Source organism: Macrotis lagotis, chromosome 4 (assembly GCF_037893015.1).
Source record: "Macrotis lagotis isolate mMagLag1 chromosome 4, bilby.v1.9.chrom.fasta, whole genome shotgun sequence".
In the NCBI taxonomy this organism is placed as follows: Eukaryota; Metazoa; Chordata; class Mammalia; order Peramelemorphia; family Peramelidae; genus Macrotis; species Macrotis lagotis.
In genome coordinates, this window is record NC_133661.1 from 222001009 (window position 1) to 222022964 (window position 21956).

At 32.4% G+C, this 21956-nt stretch overlaps 1 protein-coding gene across 4 annotated transcripts in view; it reads right to left on the reverse strand.

Moving 5' to 3' along the window:
- Nucleotides 1–1142: 1142 nt before the first annotated feature.
- Nucleotides 1143–21956, reverse strand: part of ATXN3 (ataxin 3) — a 33175-nt gene continuing 12361 nt past the window's right edge. For 2 of the 4 annotated variants that reach the window (XM_074235425.1, XM_074235423.1), the window contains 7 exons: nt 21231–21318; nt 20383–20515; nt 16257–16432; nt 14754–14862; nt 6494–6630; nt 5645–5721; nt 4431–4527 (listed from right to left, as the gene is read on the reverse strand). In XM_074235425.1, the coding sequence (XP_074091526.1) occupies nt 4516–4527; nt 5645–5721; nt 6494–6630; nt 14754–14862; nt 16257–16432; nt 20383–20515; nt 21231–21318 (732 nt within the window). In that variant the 3' untranslated portion in view covers nt 4431–4515. Of the gene's footprint in view, nt 4528–5644; nt 5722–6493; nt 6631–7625; nt 7770–14753; nt 14863–16256; nt 16433–20382; nt 20516–21230; nt 21319–21956 lie in introns of those variants that run through there. The other 2 variants (XM_074235424.1, XR_012478160.1) reach the window with 2 other exon arrangements.

The following is a 21956-nucleotide window of genomic DNA, read 5'->3' on the forward strand; positions in this document are numbered from 1 at the left end:
TTTCCATAAATTCTTTGTATTTAAAATGTTCATTACACAGAGTGTTAGTTACAGAAAGCTATTACTTAGTAATCCAGTGGTATAGAAATCAATCACATTTCAAGTTTTAAAATTTTCTTCTTTCAAAAATAAGACATTAGGATATCTTACACATGCGCATACAAGCTCACACACCCACCTACATACAACCTTCCCAACCCTCCCAATGAAACACATATCTTTGATCTGTGTAAGATGATAGAAACATATTTGGTAAATGTTTTTCAAAATAACATATATAACTATTAACCAATTAAGGATAAAGATTTTTTTTATATATACTTTGCCATAGTTTTGTCTAAAAGACCCAGGTTTTAAAACCATGATACAGTTTCTTTATTTCACCAACTGAACATGGCAACTTCTATGTGAGAAGGGAACTAAATATTTAAAAGATGAGATTTTTTAGAAGAACCAGATTAATAAATCAGAAGGGTTGTGTATGGGAAAATTTTAAAACTCAGATCAAATTTTGGATTAATGACAAGATCCACTTAGACCTTGAAAATGGAATGAAGCTTTTTTTTTTGTAAGCAGAAATCAAAATCTGCATCTTTCTATATAATATGCTTAAAGAAAAAAAGAATGAAAGAAACCTTTCATTTGAAAAGTATAGAAACAGTAATTACAATTTATCATGCCAATAATATAGTCATCTTAAAGTTTTTAGGGTAAGAATAGTTAAAGAAGTTAACAGAAAACAGTTCCCCAACATTAAATTACACTTCCTCAGGTCCACCTTTCCCTACCAAAATAGTTACAGGAATGTTTCTAATCTCAAAGAATTTAAATAACTATTAAATGAAAATGCCTTTAAAATTCCATTTGCAAACATGATTGAAAAAACTCAATAGCAAATATTTCAAAGAATGAATTTTCCAGAAAAAACTGGAAACAAAAATCAAATCAAATCAATTCACATTTACTTTTTCCTTTCCATTTATTTAGATTTTTTTTTATACTCCTGAACTGAAATATTCATCACCTCAAGATCATGTTTTTTATTCTAGGAAATGTAAGCAAGTGTTTGGAAATAATGCATATATATATATATATATATATATCTATACATATATATATATATACATATATATATATATATATATATATATATATATACACACACATATACACGCAAGTACATATATTAAGGTCCAAATACAGAAATCAATCCATTTGCAAATTAGTAAATTGGATCTTTCAAATGCAAAGAGAGGTTTTATTCAGTTTGAAAAATATTTAAGGTGACAACTTATTTCAATATATTGTTTTTCAACCTAATTAAAGTATTTAAAAAAAAAACTCAGGTCTTTTAAAGCACTCAAGCTTTTTCTCTGTATTCTGGCAGATCCTGTCTGCCAGTATAAAAAGCTATAAATACATATCCATATTACAGAAATTGGCACAAGCATGATTTTTAACAGCATTGAATGTACTGATAGTAAAAGATTAGGTTATATTTTCAATTTCAGTTTTGGGCATAAACCTTAATTAGGAGAAGGTTGGTTTTATTATAACAAAGATTTTCACTGATGTAGCAGATTTTTGGCAATATACAGTCTTAATTTAGGAAAATCTTGAAGTGGCAGTTCACTTTTAAAAAAGCATCTTCAATTAATAAAACAAAATATTTGGGAACAAAAAAACTACTTGCCTAATATTTTTAAAACAAAAATGTAAAATTTACCTTTTCTGAATTTTTGATATTAAGATAGTTTGCCTCCAAATATTTCTACTATTTATATGTAAATCTTATATTTTACTGTACTGCAATTTAAAAAACTCTGATCAGTACTCCATGTACAAGTCATGCACTTATACACATTACATTGTATTTCCAAGTTTGTTATTACTTATTACTAATATTTTAGAGATACAACCAAAACTTTTCTGTACCTTGTTAATCCTGTTTAATACTAGTTATATGTAAGAATATTGTTTAAATAGCAAACATTAATGTTCGCCTAATTGCTGACCCAAAATATAAATCCATTTTTGAATGCGTACAGTAGTTCCCTAGATTAGTGCTACAAATGAAACTTTGCCTTAGTAGGATGACTACTGTTAAGTTTATAGAACCTGGGTTTCTACACAGGATGCTTATAGAAGGTGGTAGGATTTGGTGTATTTTTATACAGTTTAAAATTTTAAACAAACTCACAAGTTTTATATTGCACTGAATAAATGCCAGATTAAGAAGGTAGGTCAGGGGAACGGGGAATTTGCAGCTAACTTATTTTATACAATGGAGTATTATGGAGCAACCACTTTTGAAGTTACATTCAACTAAGGAATATAATCTGAATGACAAGTATTAAAAACCATCAAAAGTCTATATTCCATGGTAAGATAGTAGAAATTAGTTGTTTTTAAAATATAAAACTAAAATATGTTCATTGTAGAATAACTCAGTCTGAACTTTCTAGGTCCAATTTAAGGGTCCAATTTGAGTCAATAAAAAGCATTAAGAATTAACGATGACATGTTTTTTTAATAACTGTTTCAGCTGGGCACAACAAGGGTCTATGTCAGTGTTTTGCTTTCCTTTAAGAACTTTTACAATGTAAGAAACTATAGGAAAAAATAAGTTTTAATCATAAAGCTTTGTTTTTATCTTAAGATTGAATTTAAATTTTCAAAGGAAAAAGGCAATGGAAAACAGACACGGAAAATTATAAGATCATCTGTGCATATGTCTAGATTTATTCCTTACTGTGCATTCTAAAAATCAAGAATTTTTTTAAATTAAAAATGCTTAAAAAGACTTAGTAGTCAAAATTTTTTCTTATTTATGTGGTTCATGTTGGGAAACTTTTTATGGCACAAGATAGTTTTTTTAAAAAAGTTTACACATATGTAAAAAATATTTCATCAATAAAAGGCATTCTTATGTTTTCAGTTACATTTAGCAACAAATCTTATAGCAAAAAATTTTCCCTGATCAGAATGGCTATCCAGTACTTTGATAATTTTTTTAAAATAACATACTACTAAAATTTTTAATTTCCAGAGATGAAACTTGGACATTCCTATTTAATATATTAACTCTGAAAAGTTGAAAAATTTTGCAAATAAAAACAAATAATGGCTGATGGCAGGAGTAAAACGCCTATTTTTAAAAGGCACTGTCAATTTCATCCCAAACAATTCTACTCCAATTTAAAAAAAAAAAGTCATTTTGGAACACTTATAAAAAAAGATGTTTGACAAAAATCCTTATTTTTTATTTATAACCTCACTTGGTATTGAATTATCCAATTCCAATCACAATATAATTTTAAATATAATTTAGTAAGTAAATTATTTCCATTTGTTCTAAGATTATTATATGTGTAAAAATTCTGTTAAATGGAATATAGGTCAAGCAGCATTTATCTACATTTCCATATATTTCAAATTTGTGTAAAACAGAAAGCACCATTCACACACACAAAAAACAAACAAACAGCTGCAGGATGATATAAACCAGGTAGCCCAGTTTAGTCCATTACACATTTATCTTGGACCTTAAGTCTTACAATTCACACAAGCCAGCTTACATATTTTATTTCCCTCATTTTCCTTAGCAACAGAGGAAACAATCTGACATGGAGGTGCATAATGTAAGGATGTTCATCTAAAAGCTATAACATTTTGATATAACAGAGAATATATTCAAAAAGCACCTGGAAAAATAGTTGTGTTCTCCTCAAACTGAATATTCCATCTCAATACCTCACTTTTGCAGGGTTCCCTTCAAATCCAGGAATGCACCAATCATAGGATACTGATCCCTTTATGGCATTTGAAATGATAGGAAATCATTCCTATCATAGGCTAACTTCAAATAAGGAGGAATGAAAACCATATAGGAGAAAAACAGATCAGAAAAAATGAAAAATTAAAAAAAAAAAGAGCACAGAACTATAGTTGTAGCTAGTCTGATCTTGCAACTATAGATAAGTGACTCTTTTGTAGTAAGGCTATTTGGGATGTTAAGAAACAAGCAACAATGAGAAAGTGAGAAAGGAGTAAATCAAATTATTCAACAATTGGAAAAAACCTGTGGCTAGATCCTATTAGTTGGTCTGCAAATAGATTTTTTTTAAAAATTCTTATTTTAAGAAGTTATTGCCCATCCCCCAAAAAGAGAGTAAATAGTATTTAGAAAACTATTGTCTATTTCTTTAATTGCTGAATGCCTCTTTGGCTAGTATTTGGAAGACACAGTTTTTAATTCTAAACTTGATGCATTTTTTTTATCATTTTTATTTGTAAGCCACCTCCCCCTACTTTTTTCTGAACACTGTGCTACTCTGATATATTTCAGAAATGAGCTTTGTATAGGATATCTGCATGAGGAGTCAATGTCAGGGAATATGAATATTTTGATATTTTTTAAAAAGTCATTTTGCTATTTTTTTCTTTCAGTCTTCAAATTATTACTAACAGTTTCCAAAGACATATTCATAGCAGCTTGTAGCATGTCTTCTTCAGTCATATCATCACCTATTAAGAAGTCAAATACAATACTTGGTTACTTCTAGGTAATCATAAATTAAACAAATTCTCTAAAAGATAGGTTAATGTGAATTTTCTCTTTATTTATTTCCTAACATTTTACTGCAAAAAACTGGTTCAGTATTATATCCATTCAAATAAAAGCTTGATCAAATAATAAAGGAATAGTAATATATAATCCAATCTGAATTTTGAAATTAAGTATTTTAATTCACTCAATTGAGAATTAACAGTAAAATGGAATTATTCTTTCAACTACCTCTGTGGAATGTTATAAAAATGAATTCATTACTGTAACAAAATTTGCAATAAAATTGAATAAAACTTGCATGTGTAAAATACTAGAGGAAAGGTAATTTTTTAAAATTACAGGTGTATCTTTAAATATTTGAACATAAATTAAGGATACTACCTGGATATCTAGCGACTTTTATAAAAGTTTAATTTCTACTATTAACATTAGAAATGCTTTAGAATTTCCCTGCCTTCTAAAATAAGAGAATTACCACAAACTCCAAATGTTTGCAAGTCAAAAGACAAAAAAGAATGAGAAAAACTTCTAGGGGGATGATAAAGCAATTTAAAAAAGTGAACAAGAATCATGGGCAGATGCTTCATTGCACCTTAAGTGAACTTAAATTGTTTAAAAGCACATGAAACAGAAGTTCTCACACAAGTTCTATACCAAGGTGGAAAATCTTTAAGTATGGGCCTAACAACAAATACTGCTGATAAAATACCAGACCAGTTAAATCAGGAGAATTTTAATCACTGTCCATTAGATAACAGATTTGTTGGTCATTGTGACTCATAAAAGAAGTAAAATAAACAAAGCAATATATTCCTGTTTTTTCCTTCAATCTCAAACGATTAAAGTTCTATATCAAATCTGATAATCAGATTAAAATATAAATAGGAAATGGTTAACAAAATAACAAGCAGTACAACATAATGTTAATCTGTAGTTTTCTGAGTGAATATTCAATAGCCATTTCTTTTGACACCACTGATCAATATCTCTGTATATATGTATGTGTGTGCTAATATATGACTAAGGTAATAGATAGAAAATGTGCTGAGAAGGTAATAAAAATAAAAATAATACCTGGATCAATTTCAAGTGCATCAGCACTTGTAGTTGGTTTTTCATGCAGATGTGATATCTGTTCTGGCTGCTGCTGTCTGAAACATTTAAAGACCAAATGTGAATTAAAGAAAATGAACCAAAATAATGAACATTCCATGAAAGAAACAATTCACAAAGAATTGTTTCAGGAGTTATAATCTTCGGCACAAACACTGGAACAAAAAGCAAAGAGAATTTTTAAAAATTGATTATTTATAACTCATAAATATGGATGTGCCCTCCCCACGGACATACAAAAGGCTGATTTCATAAAACAGATAAATTAGGAAGTAGTTATGACATCTCCCATACCCTTCATTCACACCAAAATAATTCTTGATCTTTATTGTGACCCATTCTTATTCTCTCAATGCTCTCTGCCCAACACTGCCTTTCCTAAATTCCATCGACAAGCTTATCAAATGTTCTTTCCCTTTAAAATCTCACTAGCCATCACTTTACATTCTCTTAACTACCCCTTCCCTCAAGTCCTTATCTATTTTTTGTAAGGGATGCTGAATACTGCAGCAGACAACTTCAGCTGAGGACTCACTGCTGTTTGACATTTCTTTTACTTTTCATTTCCCATCTCATTTCCCACAGCAATTATTTTCAAACTTTTCATCTCTTCTCTCTTCCCCCAACTCAGTGTCCTAATACTTAAAAGGAGGATAAAAGCCCTGTTTAAAAAAAAATTCACTGAGATTGAGGCCATGTGACATGAATTCTCTCAGTTCTTCAAAATTTCTCATTCTCACATCTGTCCTTTCCCTTTCCCTTTCCACTAATCACAGAACTCCTACTCCTCACAAATGCTAATTTCTCTACCTTTGTCCTTGATCTCATTCTCTCCCATTTTTTCCAGGTCTTTGCTTTGGCAGTCATAACTTCTCTCATGCATCTTCCATTCTTCATTGCCACTGATTCCTTCCATTTGCCTACATACATGGTTCAGGTCTCTAAACCTAAAAAAAAAAAGTTTTCTCTTGACTTTTCTAGCTTTTCTAACTACCTATCACCTTATCTTTCTCTCTTCACTTCTAAGTTTTTGGGAAAAGTTACCTCAAATCTATCACTAATTTTCCCTCAACCCTTTGCCATCTGGCCCCACTGCTCTACTGAAAATGTTCCCTTAAACAGCACAAGTACAAATCCATTTTTTCAGTCCTCAAACTTTAAGGAGCTTTTTACCACTTTTGAAAATCCTCCCTTCCTGCTCCATACTCCACCCCTTCCCCCCACACAGTTATCCATATGCAAAACTTCTGGTTGTGCTTTTATCTGCTTAATTTTCTGTCTCTTTTTCTTCTCTTAATTTGAATGTTCTCTTAGGTTTTGTCTTTGGCCCTCTTTGCTCCTTACTATACTCTCTTTCCTTTAGCAATTTCACACAAATAACTCCCTACATTTCTACTCTATTCCAAATTTCTCTTCTGAGTTTAAGATCCACATCTACACTATCATAAAACATTTTCCCCTGGATATTCCATTGGTACCTAAAATTCAATATGTCCAAAACCAAATTCATTCTTTTTAAACCTACTCCCCCTTCTAACATCACTATTTCATTTGTAGTACCATCTGAAATATAAACATGGATTTGGTCCTTTTATTGGTCCTTATCTTTGGTCCTTCCCCCCCCCCCCGCCCCCACATCTCACACAGTTGCTGAGTTCTACTGCATTCCCACAGGACATTTTGAATCTGTCTTTTCCTCTATGATTACTTTAGTATGAACCCTCATTATTACCTATAACCATTCTCTTTTCTTCCCATCACTGCTAAAATAATCTTCCTTTTACATTTAAATTACTCCCTAGCTTGGGATTCAAGGCTCTCCATAATCTAGTTCCAACCTACCTTTCCAGCTATTTCTTACACTACACTTTTTTTTATGAATGCCACAGTAAGCATATCTGTACTACATATTCTCTCCCAATCTTATTTTGCTCTCTCTTACCTCTTATCCTTTGGCTCATGCCTGGGCTGGACAACCACTCCCATCTCAGCTTGTGGAAATCCTGCCCTTCAAGGCCCAACTCAGTTGCCTCTCTTTCCATGAAAACTTCTCTGATCATTCCAGCTGGAAATGATCACTTCCTCCCTGAACATGGAACATTTTCATTGTATCCAAACCATATACTTACATAACCTAACTTTTGTTAAGATGATTTATGTTCTTGTTTAATCTTCCCCACTAGACTGTAAGCTCCTCAAGGGCATGAACTTTGTCTTATACCCATCACCAAACTTAGAACCTTGAAATATTAAGTTCAATAAATGTTTGCTGTCTTAATGATTAAGTAACTTTTCAGGACCACCTCAATTCAACTAACTCCAACAAACATTTATTAAGCATCCATTAAAGACAAAAATGGAAAAGTCCTTGTCTTGAAAGGTATATCAAGGTATCCAACTTGTACACAGATATACGACAAGGTAATTAGAGTGATAAAGCATTAATAAATGGTGTGGTGGTGGGAATATTAGGGACAGCTTAGCAAAGAATATGACAAGGGTTGATCTTGAAGGGAGTTGAAAACTTGCATTGGTGTAGTGGATTAGGGTACAAAGTAGATTCAGAAGATCTGGATTCAAATTCTGCCTCAGACACTTACAGACTATATGATCATGCACAAATCACTCAACTTCTGTGCCCTGGTTTGCTCATCTATAAAATAGGAATAGATTGGACTTGATGGTTTTTAAAGTCCTTCCTACTTTTTACTTTATGATTCTATGAAGAAGTAATGCATTTGAGACAGAGGGGGAGAGCTAGGTTATATAATATAGAGGCAAGGACAGTAGCCTAGTTTACAAACAACTTTCCCCACTGTATAAAACGTTAAGACCCCCCCTCCCAGAAGTATGCAATGGCAAAGACTAAAACATGAAGAATCAGTTTTTAAAGCTATTATTATTATAATTATATAATTATATTATTATAATTATATTTAAAGCTAATATTATATTCTTCTGGAGGACAAAATCTTTTGTGAGAATGTAGAATTGGCATTTCACCTTCATCCTGACTGCTGCCTGGCTGGAATGTAAAGAATGCATTAAATTAAGTAATAGAAAATAATCTAGAAAGGTATACTGGAGTCAAATTGTAGATAGTCCTAAATAGTAAGCTGAAGAGTTTATATTTTACTCGAAAGACAACAGGATAAAGACAAATGAGGCTGCTGGGGTTTTTTCCCCAATAGTACCTGACAGGTCAGTCAAGCCTTATTTTGTCAGCTCTATTTGGAGAATAGTTTATACTGGGAAAAAATTAGAAGTATTTAAAAAAATAAGGTAGGACATGAACTAGGGTGGTGGCAGTGTCAGTGGAGATAAAAGAATAGTTAATAAAATTCTGCAGATGAATTGGTAAGATTTAGCAATTGAATGGATAAGAGGACAGGAGTGAGTCAAAGATTACTCTAAGATTATGAACCTTGAAGGATGATAGTAATCTTGACAGAAATAAGGTAATTTGGAGGATTAGTTCTAGGAAGGAAGAGGGGAAATATCAGTTCCATTTTAAACAAGTGTTAAGATGCAATTTAAGAGATGATGTTTAGCAGGAAGGAAACTAGAGTTTAAAAGAAAAGTTAAGGTTAGACATTCAGATAGGTGTAGAAATAAATGTGTCCTTGGAAACTGAAGAGTACTTGAAGGGATAGAGTATATATACAGTGGAAGAAGAGAGAACAAAAGAGACAGAGTTTTGTTGAGACAAGAGATAGATCAACCAGGAAAGAAGACTGAAAAATAGCAGTCAGAAAGATAATAGTACTAGTAGAAAGCAATATCTTAGAATCAAGGGAGGAGGTATTTAAGAGTGTATATAATGATAAACATTGCCAAAAGATGCAGAGAGGATTAAAAATAACTGAGAAAAGGTAAGTGGAATAATTAAAATAAAAAAATCATTTGAAATTTTCAAGAAGAAAGCTTCATTGAAGTTGTTAGGGTTAAAATCCAGAAGTTAATGAATTGTGAGGAAAGAGAAGTAACAACTCTCTATGACTCTTTTAATGAGGGAAGATACATTTGGGATGACAGTTTGAAGAAATGGCAAGACAAAATAATGATTTTTAAGGATTTAGACAAATCTGTCATGTTTCTAGGCAGGGGAAATCAAGTGGAAAAAACTGAAAAGGAGATAGAGGGAATGATTTGACTAAGTAAGCTGAGATAGGAGGTGTGGGATCAAGGATAATAAAAAAGAGCTAGACTTGATAAGAAAGGTCATTTCTTCCTCAGAGATTAAAACAGAGGAGAGAAGAGGTAAAAATATAGAGTTTTAAGCTCTAGATGAAGAAGGTTAAGATGAATGTAGGAAAACTGGAGATGATATTACCTGTTGAGATGGGGATGTCTTGGAGGGCTTCAAGAGAAGGTTGGGAATAGTTATCTGAAGTATATGATAGTCAATTAGAGAAAAATAAAATGATTTAAAATATTTTAGTGCAATAGTAAGGTTAGTTATAAGTTTATTTCTAGAGGTATTCAGAAGCACATAAGCAGAGGTAGAAAAGGTAGATAATCTGGGGGAATGTGAATTGGGGGTGGACATTAGTTGGGCAAGACATGTGGGAAGAAAAGAGGACAGAGGATTTAAGAATGGAACATATAATCACTGTATAAAGGAAATAGCAAGAAGAAACTAAAGCGGGAGCTATTGGTGGTGCAGTGGATACAGCACTGGCCCTGGAGTCGGGGACCCAAATTCAAATCCAGCCTCAGACACTTACTAATTACCTATCTGTGTGGCCTTGGGCAAATCACATAACCCCATTCATTGCCTTGCAAAAACAAAATAAAACAAAATAAAGAAACAAAAGCCAAATGATGGATAATGTATTAGGTGAACTAGGAGGAATATTACAAGGCAAATAATGATTTGATAGAATAAATGAGAACTGAAAAGACAAGAACTTATGATGAGAAAAGATAATTTAAGATCATCTAATGGATAAAAGTAAGGCATATGTACATATTTAACAAAACAGAAATCAAAGTACATAAAAATTTAAAACTTAAAAATTTTTGACAATCAATATGCATCATAACTTGTAAAACTGTACTTTTAGAATATAAAATCTTTTATTTTTAATGGTTTAAAAATTTTTTAAATTATTTTTACAAGAACAATATAAAAAGCTAACATGCTAACTGAGCATATGTTATTTATAAAAGCAGCATGCAAAATTTGGAAAAGTTGATTCTCAATTCAACTGATGACAAAGTAAAAATAATTTGTGTTTTTATAGCATATCATCCTAGTTATTCTACTATTACTAGTCATTTTTCAAGTAGAAAGGAGAGTACATGTAGCAGTATGAAGGAGAAATATTATTTTATAAAGATATAATTAGTCTGGTGACACTGACATTTCAGTTATTAAGGAGATACCTCATTGGGGAATCTTAATTATCTGAAACTTCTCAATTCCCCAAATGAGGAATGCTTTTGGTAACTAAAGAGTGGCCAAAAGAGATGGTGCAAAGTTCATAAACTAAAGCTATTAGTGTAGGAGCAAAAATACGAATAATCTACATACCTCAAGAACATCAATATAGCAATGACCACAAGAGTTCTTCAAGACAAGACTAAATTATATTTATAATATTCTATTTTAAAAGACAAGAACATTGGCAATATAATTTATAAATCTTTCTAAACACCTAATTTTTAAAAAATTTCCACTGATAAAGAGGCTATACTTTAATTATTTAAAAAAATTATACAAGTAGAACAATTTGCCCACCTACTATATGTGATGGGGGTAGTCTGACTTTTTTTAATGGGCATAGAGAAGCCTGAAAAATATCTGCCCTTGGGACAAATAGATTTTTTTTTTTTTAGTTTTTGCAAGGCAATGGGGTAAAAGTGGCTTTCCCAAGGCCACACAGCTAGGTAATTATTAAGTGTCTGAGGTTGGGTTTGAACTCAGGTACTCCTGACTCCAGGGCCAGTGCTCTATCCACTGTGCCACCTAGCCACCCCCTCAAACAGATTTTCTAATAAAAATAACTAATGGGTTGTCTAAGGTCCCAGGAAAAAGAGACCTCATTAAGGATATAATGAAATAATCATATTTTTATAAATTTGCCCTTATTCCATAATCAAATTACCTACTTTCAAACAATGAACTCTCTTTATGGCTTCTGGATCTATCCCTTTTAATGCATGACTTTTAAAAATGCCACTTAAAAAGTTACATAAGTTTTGGGAAGAGTTTTTTAAAAAAGCTACCCTTTTTAAAGGCTTCTATTTAGTGTCAGGCAAAAAAGGAGTAAAGGTTTGTAGTAAAGTATTGAGTGTTCAGTAAGTTATAGATCTAAAGACACATGCAATCATTTATGTAAATAATGTTTGAAATAAGACATCCATTAAAATCTTTTTTATTGACTAGTTGCACACAAAGTAAATCAAATGGAAAAGAGTATTAAGTAATTATCTTCAACACTTTGTGCATTATTTTCATACTGAGTTTATAGTTGACTGTCCTATACTTATACTCAGAAAATAGATATATGCATCCAGTTTGACTTACCTGTTACCAAGTTATAATTTCTGACTTTTTTTAAAATTTTGCTTGCTTCTTTAATGATGTTCTAGATTTTAGGATGAATTAAGATAATTTTGAACTTTATTCTTATTCTGTCAAAAATTCCTGAAAATTCTAAGTTAAGTACATAATTTGAGTGATGTATTAAATTTTGGGTTACCAACAACATTCACTCACTTTTAACTATACTTCAAAATATCTCATTTAAGTTTACCCAAAGAGTTAATATTTTCTCTTAAAAATACCTGATTTATCGGAAGTCATTCATAGAATTTAACTAAACGTAAGTTCTGATAATAAGACTATACATTTCTAAAGAGTACTGTATTCCTTTTTTTAAGCTAAGATTTTAAAATAACTAGTTCTGAAAGTAGACAATTGGCAACTGATAGCAAAAGGTATGTCTTCACTTATAAAAAAGGAACCACCCAAATATGAAAATAGTGATAAAATGTACAAATGTTATTGAACTTTTAAGTTCACAGAGCAAAGACAAATTCCCGGGTGCAAATTTTTTACACTCAACTGTTTTCATGATAATTTCAGTTAATATCAAGATTTGTATAGGAAGATATTAGAAATATCATTTTAATAGCCTTCTAGTTAAAGGCTAGTTAGTAAAAAGCTCTATCAAAATGATATTTAGTCAGCATATTCTATCCTCAGTTACATTAGCACTACCTGGGTCACCATTGATAGTCACCAGCCCTTAGGAGGTTTTTCAAGGGGGCTGAAGTCTGAAACAGAGAAAGTTTCAGTGGATGAACTCAAATAATTTGTGATGTTAAAAGCATTTTGAAATGTACTTTGTTTTATTCAATGAAATGCTTCTGATTTTACTTTATTTTTTAATAGTTCATTTAGTAAAAGAACAACTTTTTGCACTTCAAGAATATTTTTAACTTAGAATACACTGACAATCCCGTTTACCCTCCAACCCCAATATAAACATATATTTGTCACTTATTTTTACTCTGGCAATAGAGTGATTGAAAAATGTTATGGAAAATTAGAGATCTATGAACAGGAATACTCACCACTATACACAAGTGAAAAATCTAACCTTTAGAGCAGGACCTGGGAACAACTTTTCTATCAAAGTCAATTTTCCCACAAAAATGTAATAACAGTAGAAAACACACATGTCAAACATAAGAAGTTATCTGCTATCATGAAATGCATGTATGCCAATGAAAATATTAATAAACTACTCATTTTCTTTTAAAGACAGACAGTATATGAATAAAACACTATTTTTTAAAAAGTTAAAATTGTTAACACCATGTATGTTTGTTTTCAGAATCATTTATCAAAGGCAAGAAAAAATTAAATGGGTCAGATTCAGCTACTGATATTCTGAATGGTTATCTATTAAAAACCTTTTAACTTTTAAAATATGAGTTTAGAATATTTAACAAACTTACATGACCATTGGTTGTTGGAAAAGAGGGGAAAAATTTTACAGAGTAATATGAATATTGTCCAAAGTACTGTAACCATATCTGATATAGCTCAAACTTAGAAAATTTATATATTTAAGAACAAATCTGATGTAAGACAGATGAAGATTTAAATTTAAGGAGAATGATAGAAAATAAACACCACCATGGTATCTATTTCTAGAAGCTAGTCTTTTCCAAAGTACAGCAATAATCTTCCCATCAAATAAGAATCTCTACAATCATGGAGGAAAGACTTTTTTTTTGAAACTCATGAGAATACCCAAAGATAATGGAGATTATCTGGAGTTAAGATATGGGAAATGGGAGGTCTACTCAATAGAGTAATGAAGCCATAAGCAAGGAAAGTTACAAGATGATGAACAATTGAGGCAATAATTCTATCAATATGCAATAATAAGGTAGGAAGGACTACAGCCAATAAATTAAGTTCAGAATTAACTCTTAGTAATTAACCCCTCTAGAAATATTTCCTTTCTTTTTTCCCATAAGTTCCCTTGTCTCTTACTCACAAAAGTACTGTAATTCAACACTACCAGGATGGTGCCTCTCCCTTGCAGGAATTGCCACCTTATGGTACTTATCATTCAAGGCAAGAATTATTCTAAGTTAAAAAATTAAAGTTTGTTTTGTTAGGCAGCTAATAAGAGGTGGGTTCTAAAAAAGACAGGCAAGCAATATGTTTAATCTTTCTATTTCATTTGCAATTTAAAAATGTGATCTAAAAATATTTTCTTCATTCATCTCTATAATTTTGTCATGAGAGAAAAAACAACAGAACTTTCCCCAAAGAAACATCTAATTTTATGAGAGACCAAATGAAAAGTAGGACCCAATATACGCAATAAAGGAAATATACCTATATACAAGCATGCTTGCATGTATATACGTATAGATACTTTGAGATGCTAGTCTTTACCATGCAAACTGGAAGAATTCTTAAGTGAAAATATTTTTACTTTTTGTCTGTATATCAAAGTTGAACATTTAGAAATAAGCACATTACAAAAATCACAAAACAAATTTTAAACATGCAGTTTTAATTCGGTATCAACTACTTTACTTTTCAAAGTAGGCTTCTCTTCTCTTTCGTAGTTCTTCTGAAGTAAGAGATGTTGGTGAATTTGTACCTGATGAATGTGGAATATCTTCTGAAATATTTCTGGAACCACCTAAAATTTTTTTTAAATTTACTTTTCCATTCAATAAATTAAAAAAAAGTTATATTTAAACTACAATCATTACTCCAAATTTTTAAACTGCCTTTTTTAAACCAAATAATGTGATTGCAAATGAGCTCTATTACTAATTTAAATTCAACTAATGTTAATAATAATGAAACTTTTTTTTTGACAAGGCAAGGGGATTAAGTGACTTGTCTAAGGTCACACAAGTAATTATTAAGTGTCTGAGGTCGAATTTGTACTCAGGTTCTGCTGACTTCAGGGGTGGTATTCTATCTACCGCACTACCTTATTGACCCTAATAATGAAACTTTTTTATCCCCATTACACAGCTAATTATATAAATAGTATAGAACTCATAGTTTAACAATTAGGATGAGATTAAAAGGGTCTGTAAGAAAATGGTATTTCAGTGTATGTATGTGTATGTATTTGTGTGTATGTATACTTTAGGCAGCTCCCATGTTCAGATTCAATGCCTTCCTAGCAATACCCAAGGTAAATCCCCTACTCTTGTCTATTCAAATTATTTTTTGCTGCCTCTGTCAATTGGGATATCTATAGAAATAGCTAAGTAAAAAGGAAGTATACTTTTCATGATATAGTACATATAATAAAAGGAACAAATACTTATATTAAAGCCAGTAGAATATATGTATTATATTATTGTCCAACAGGATCAAGGTCTCTCTTTTGGACCCAGAAAAACATTTGGAAAACAGTTAACTGTGGTTATAATCATTGAACTGATCAAAGCTAGGAGAGGCCCAGACTGGCCCTCATTAAAGACTGCAACTAATACCACAATTTCATTAAACAAAGTGCTATAACCAACAAAGCATAATCATTACTTACAGATCTATCAGTATGGGTTCTTTTCCCAACTTAAGATTACATCCTTTATATGCCTTAAGAGACTAGATTCATGAACTGCTATGACCAAAATAATTCATTTACCTAATGATCCATTTTCTCATAATGTATTTCTCCAATTTAGCTTGGCTGGTCCTTAAACCACAGATAGTCCATCACTGGTACTCTAATAAAAGTCTTACTTAGATGTCTCAATATAGTGTAGAGGTAAGCTTGGTTTATTGAAGATCATGCTAGTAAGAGTACAAGATTTTCCCACCAAGTTGGAAAAGCTTTGAGTATAGCACCTGGGAGTCCAATCAGCTAGATATAAAAACTAATCTGAACACCTATGAACAATGAAATTAACTGTGGAGAATGATCTAGACACATATTTTAAGAATATATTTTGAGAAATCAGAAATGGCAGGAAATAAAGCACATTGACAACAAAATTAAACCACTTAAACACAGTCTACACTTAAGCAAAAAGATTTCTGAAAGAGAACAAGGAATACAGAAACTGGTACCTTGCATACTAAGTCGAATTGCTCTACGCAGATCTGCTTCTTCATCTTCCATATCAATTTCCTGTCGACTTAGTGCTAGGGCTCTTCGTAGATTCTCTTCATCTTCATCTAACATTCCTGTTCCATCATATGAATGACTTAATTCTAAAGATTGCTCTAGGTCTGTTTTCTGCATTCTGGAAAACACAAAAATTCAGTTACCTAATACTGAATTATGAAAAACTACTCTTCTGTTTAGGTTCTTACATGAAGAAATGTAATAAAAAGCTTAAAATGCATGAGAAACATGTATAGAAATATCAACTAAAAAACATAATAAGCACCAATATTCTTAATGAACACAGATGCAAAAATATTAAACTATTGTAAACAAGCTCCAAAAATATTAAGATCATATACTATAACCAGATTGGATTGATACAAGGAAAATAGGGTTGGACTTAATATAAAGAAAATTATAAACGTGATGGTAATTTTATATACACACACATACACACACACATAAAATCAGCAAAAACAATAAAAACACAATTATACTGTAATGCTGAAAAAAATCTTTTGAGAAAAAAATCTCTAATGTCCATTTCTGTTAAAAATACTAGAGAGTATAGGAGTAAATAGATTTTTCCCTTTATATATAGTATTTATCTGGAGAAACAATGCAGTCCTTTCCAATCAGATCAGGGCTAAAGCAAGAATGTTCATTATTTACCACTATTATTCAACTAAGTTCTAGTTAAGAAAAAGAGGAAGAGGGGTGGCTAGGTGGCACAGTGGATAGAGCACAGGCCCTAGAGTCAGGAGGACCCGAGTTCAAATCTGATCTCAGATACAAAATAATTACTTAGTTGTATGACTTTGGGCAAGTCATTTAACCCCACTGCCTTGCAAAGAAATAAAAAAAGAAAAAAAGAAAGAAGGGAACAAAGATTTTTTTTTTGCATATAATATGATGACCTATTGATAGAACCCAGAGTTGACTAAAAAATTGAAACTAATTTCAACCAAGTTGTAGAATAAAAGTTATTCACCTATCAGCATTTTTGCATATTTTTAACAAAACCTGGAACAAAGAGATAGAGAAGTTTTATTCAAAATGATTAGAGAATATTTGAAATGTATGGGAATCTACCAGGATACAAATAGGAACCACACGAACATAACTACAAAACACTTTTTACAGAAATAAAGATGGAGCATTTAATTATTTTCTATAAGTAATTGGAGAAATATCAATGGCTCACAGTTCTCAACATAAAAAAATGACAATGCTATCATTTTATTTATTGTTGCCAACATAATAAAAATGACATTACTATCATTTTACTTATTTAGTTCAGAACAAATCAAATTATCAAAAGATTACCTAGGAAAAATAATAATGAAATTCCTCTGAAGGAGCAAAAAAATCAAAAACATCAAGAGAAATAATTCAAAATAAAAATAACAAAGGGGGTCTACCAATATTAGGAATTGGTACTACAACAAAGCAAGAAGCATAAAATATTTGGCAATTCTAAAAACAAGTCTATTTTGAACACATGTCAGAAATGGCATAGAATTAGTGCATTTCTATAAATCACTGGACATAATTTTTACAAGGACATTGTATTAGGACAAATGCTACACTAGGCTTAATTATTATAATTGTCAATAATAGGTCATAAGAATCTAGAGACTGGAAATTAATCTTTTTTTAATTTATTAATTATTCTTATTTTGTACAAATGAAGTTTTTTGATACATTACTAAAATATTCTTGTTTAAGAGTAATCATAATACCCCCTCCCCACCAAAATATAGACCCACATGAGCAATAAAGGAGAGAGGAAAAAAATTAAAGTTAAAAATTAAAAATAATAATAGTAGGTGTGGCCAGGTGGTGCAGTGGACAGAGCACCAGCCCTGGAGCCAGGAGCACCCGAGCCCAAATCCAGCCCCAGACACCCAACAATCACCCAGCTTATTGTAATAAAAAAAATCTAATTATATGAAGTACCTTAGCCTATTCTACCTCTCCTTTTTCTTTCTCCCATTACATTTCCTTTTTAGCCATTGACTCCATTTTTACACATTATATCTTCAAATTCAGCTCTCTCCTGTACTTCATCTATAAAAGCTCCTCCTACTTGCTCTATTAAATGAGAAGGTTCATATGAGTATCATTTTTCTATGCAGGAATACATGTAGTTCATCATCAAGTCCCTCATATTTTCCCCTTCTCCTCCACTCTTTATGTTTCACCTGAGTCCTGTATTTGAACATCAAACCTTCTGTTCAGTTCTGGCCATTCCAACAGGAACATTTGAAATTCCCCTGGTTCATTGAAAGTCCATCTTTTTCCCTGGAAGAGGACATTCAGTTTTGCTGGGTAGTTGATTCTCGGTTGCATTCTAAGCTCTTTTGCCTTCCGGTATATTATATTCCAGGCCCTACGAGCTTTTAATGTAGTTGCTGCTAAGTCTTGTGTGATCCTGACTGCAGCTTCACGATATTTGAATTGTGTCTTTCTGGTTGTTTGTAATATTTTCTCTTTGACTTGGGAGTTCTGGAACTTTTCTATAATATTCCTGGGGGCTGTTTTTTTGGGATCTCTTTCTCGGGGAAATTGGTGGATTCTCTCCATTTCTATTTTGCCCTCTGCTTCTACAATAACAAGGCAATTTTCCTGTAGTAATTCTTTGAAAATGATGTCAAGGCTCTTTTCCTGATCATGACTTTCAGGTATTCCAATAATTTTTAGATTATCTTTTCTAAATCTGTTTTCCATATCAGTTGTTTTTTCAATGAGATGTTTCATTTTCTTCTAATTTTTCATTCTTTTGGTTTTGAAGTATGTCCTGATTTCTTGTAAAATCAGCAGCCTCCCTCAGTTCCATTCTACATTTGAAGGATTTGTTTTCCTCAGAGAGCTTTCTTATTTCCTTTTCCATCTGGCCAATTCTGCTTTTTTAAAGCATTCTTCTCCTCAATAACTTTTTGTGTACTGTTTTATCCACTTTGACCTAAGCTGATTTTTAGCATGCTATTTTCTTCAGCATTTTTTTGGATTTCCTTGACTAAGCTGCTGACTTCATTTTCATGTTTTTCCTGCATCTCTCTCCTTTCTTTTCCCAGTTTTTCTTCCAACTCCCTCATTTGATTTTCAAAGTCTTTTTTGAGCTCTGTCATAGCCTGTGCCAATTTGTTTTTCTTGGAATCTCTAGATGCAGGAGCTTGGACTTCCTCATCTTCAGATTGAGTATTTTGATCCTTCTTGGGATCATAGGCAAAGTACTTCTCAATGGTGCTCCTCATTTTTCTCTGCTTACTCATTTCTCCAGCCTGTGCCTGGTTTTGGGGTGCTTCCTGAGCTTTTGAGTATTATTGGGACACCCCCCACACACAAGGATCTCAGTGTGTGAGGCTCTGTCTTCCCTCCTGGTCTGTGAATGACCACAAGCACACCCCTCTGCCACGAGGCTGAGGTGGGGGGGGGTCCTACTGTTCTATGGGGTGCCTAGACTGTGATCAGGATCTGAGTGTGGTCAGAGCCCTAGAGTTCTGTTCCAGGGACAGAGGACAGACCTCAGCAGTCTCTCTCCACTCCCCTCCCTAGGCTCAGCACTCATGCTCTGGAGGCTCCTGTTTATCAGCTCCTGCTTCTGGTTCCTGGATCTGGGCTGCCATAGCCACTCTGCTTGCTGAGTGCCCTGAGGGCTGGGCTTCATGTGCTAGCTCTGGCAGAGGTCCCCCTGCTGATTCCCCAAATTGTGCCCAGTGCTCCCCGAGTATAGGTCAGGAAACTGCCCCTGCTGCCATCGGCTCCCAGAACCCTGGGGCTGCCTCTGGGAGGCTGAAGTTCCTTCGCTCTGGTGGGCTACCCCTCCAACTCCATGGAGCGGAGCCTTTCTGTTCTTTTCCAGGTTACCTTGGGCTGGAGAACTGCCTCACTGGATCCCTCTGTGGATTCTGTCTCTCAAAAATTTAGTTAGGGTCCTTAGTTTATAAGTTTTGAGAGAGAGCACCTAAGAGATGATCCTCTCCTGTAGCCATCTTGGCTCCATCCATTCCTAAAACTAATCTGTTTAAAACCAAATATAATTAATATGGGAAAATTCTTTTTTTAAGCAATATGCCTTCTTACCTTTGATCTTTTAGTTGAGCTAGTTCTTCTCCAATGAGTCTTGGTCTATGCATTTGTTGTACCCGAATCATCTGCAGAAGTTGGTCAGCTTCACAGTCTGGTAGGTCACCCTTAACAACAAATATTGAATAACCTGAAGAGAAAAAATATAAGAACTAATGTAGATAACTAAAATGAAACACTTTAGAATAAGAGTTATAACCTGAATAAGAAAGTCATAAATTTTAACATAGATATCTGAATATAAAATATTGTTTTACTACATTTCTCTTACAGAATAACATGAATAAATCGAATCTGTGGGTAGTGGAGAAAGTTAGGGCAATTCCATTTTATCTGTAGTTACTCTGACTTGCTCTAACTCTGTCTAAATTGCACCCCCACAACCTGTCTATGATCTTCCTTACCACTGAAACAACAAGAATAGTCTTATCTATTAGGACAGGATTATAAGAGATAGTTAACCTAAAGAAGACCCTTTTCTGTTACTAACCCCTAATTACTAGCACTCCCCATCCCCCTCATTCCTACTCTGTAAACCCATTAACAATAGCCCTGTCTAACTCTGAGGTATCCCATACTCAAATTCACCTCTTGCCTAAATTGAAATCTTTTTTTTCCTTCAAGCAATCTCTGCCTAGATGGGGGCTCCCTTGCTGATGAACTCAATAAATCCTTATTGATTTCTACATTTGTGATCCTGGGTTTTGGTTAAGGGTTTGGGGTTTTGGTTCTGGTTCTGGTAATTGATTTGTTGTGGCACCAACAATTTTACCCACAGACCAAAACATCTGAAATCCATAAAATTTGGGAAATACTAAATTGAAAAATCCTTAACTTTTCCTTACCTTCCTGTTGTAACTGAGCCAAGAAAAGTGCAAGGTAAGTATCTGATATTAATTCTGGACCCGTCAGGAGAGAGTTTAGGTTAAACCACTGAAGAAAAAAAAATTATCGAGAATACCTAATATCAATATGCAATATAGATTTTAACAATACTGTATTTGTAAAGAACATGAAATAGTAATTAATAAATTTCTAAATTCCTAAAATTATTTCAAATGGAGACCTCAAAAAATTTAAGAAAGCTATGATTAAAAGGAGACTAAAAGAAATCATGCCTCTGTATTACTTTTATCATTTTTTAAAAGCATTGGGACTAATAAAATTTACCCATTACAATTTGATAGAAAACAGTTCAATTTATACTTAGTTCTTAAGAATCTGAACTGATACTTCTATTATTTAAAGGTACAAACAAAACAAAATCACAACAACCTAGGCACCTTGACAAAAATGATAGAAATAGTAAATTTGCTTGAAATTTAACAATGATCATTTAAGTATGACTTTTAGTCTCCAACAATATGAGGTCAATGAATCATTAAGACATAAAAATTTCCACATGCCACTGCCCATGAACGACTACCTCTACGGATTATATCTTAGCCTCTAAAAGCATTATTATCTTCAGGTGAGGAATACTATAGGTGGAAAGAAGAGTTGAGCAGGAAAGGAGTATCAATTTTAAATAAATATAGGAGCGAGTAGGGCATAGAATTATAGTTTGTCAG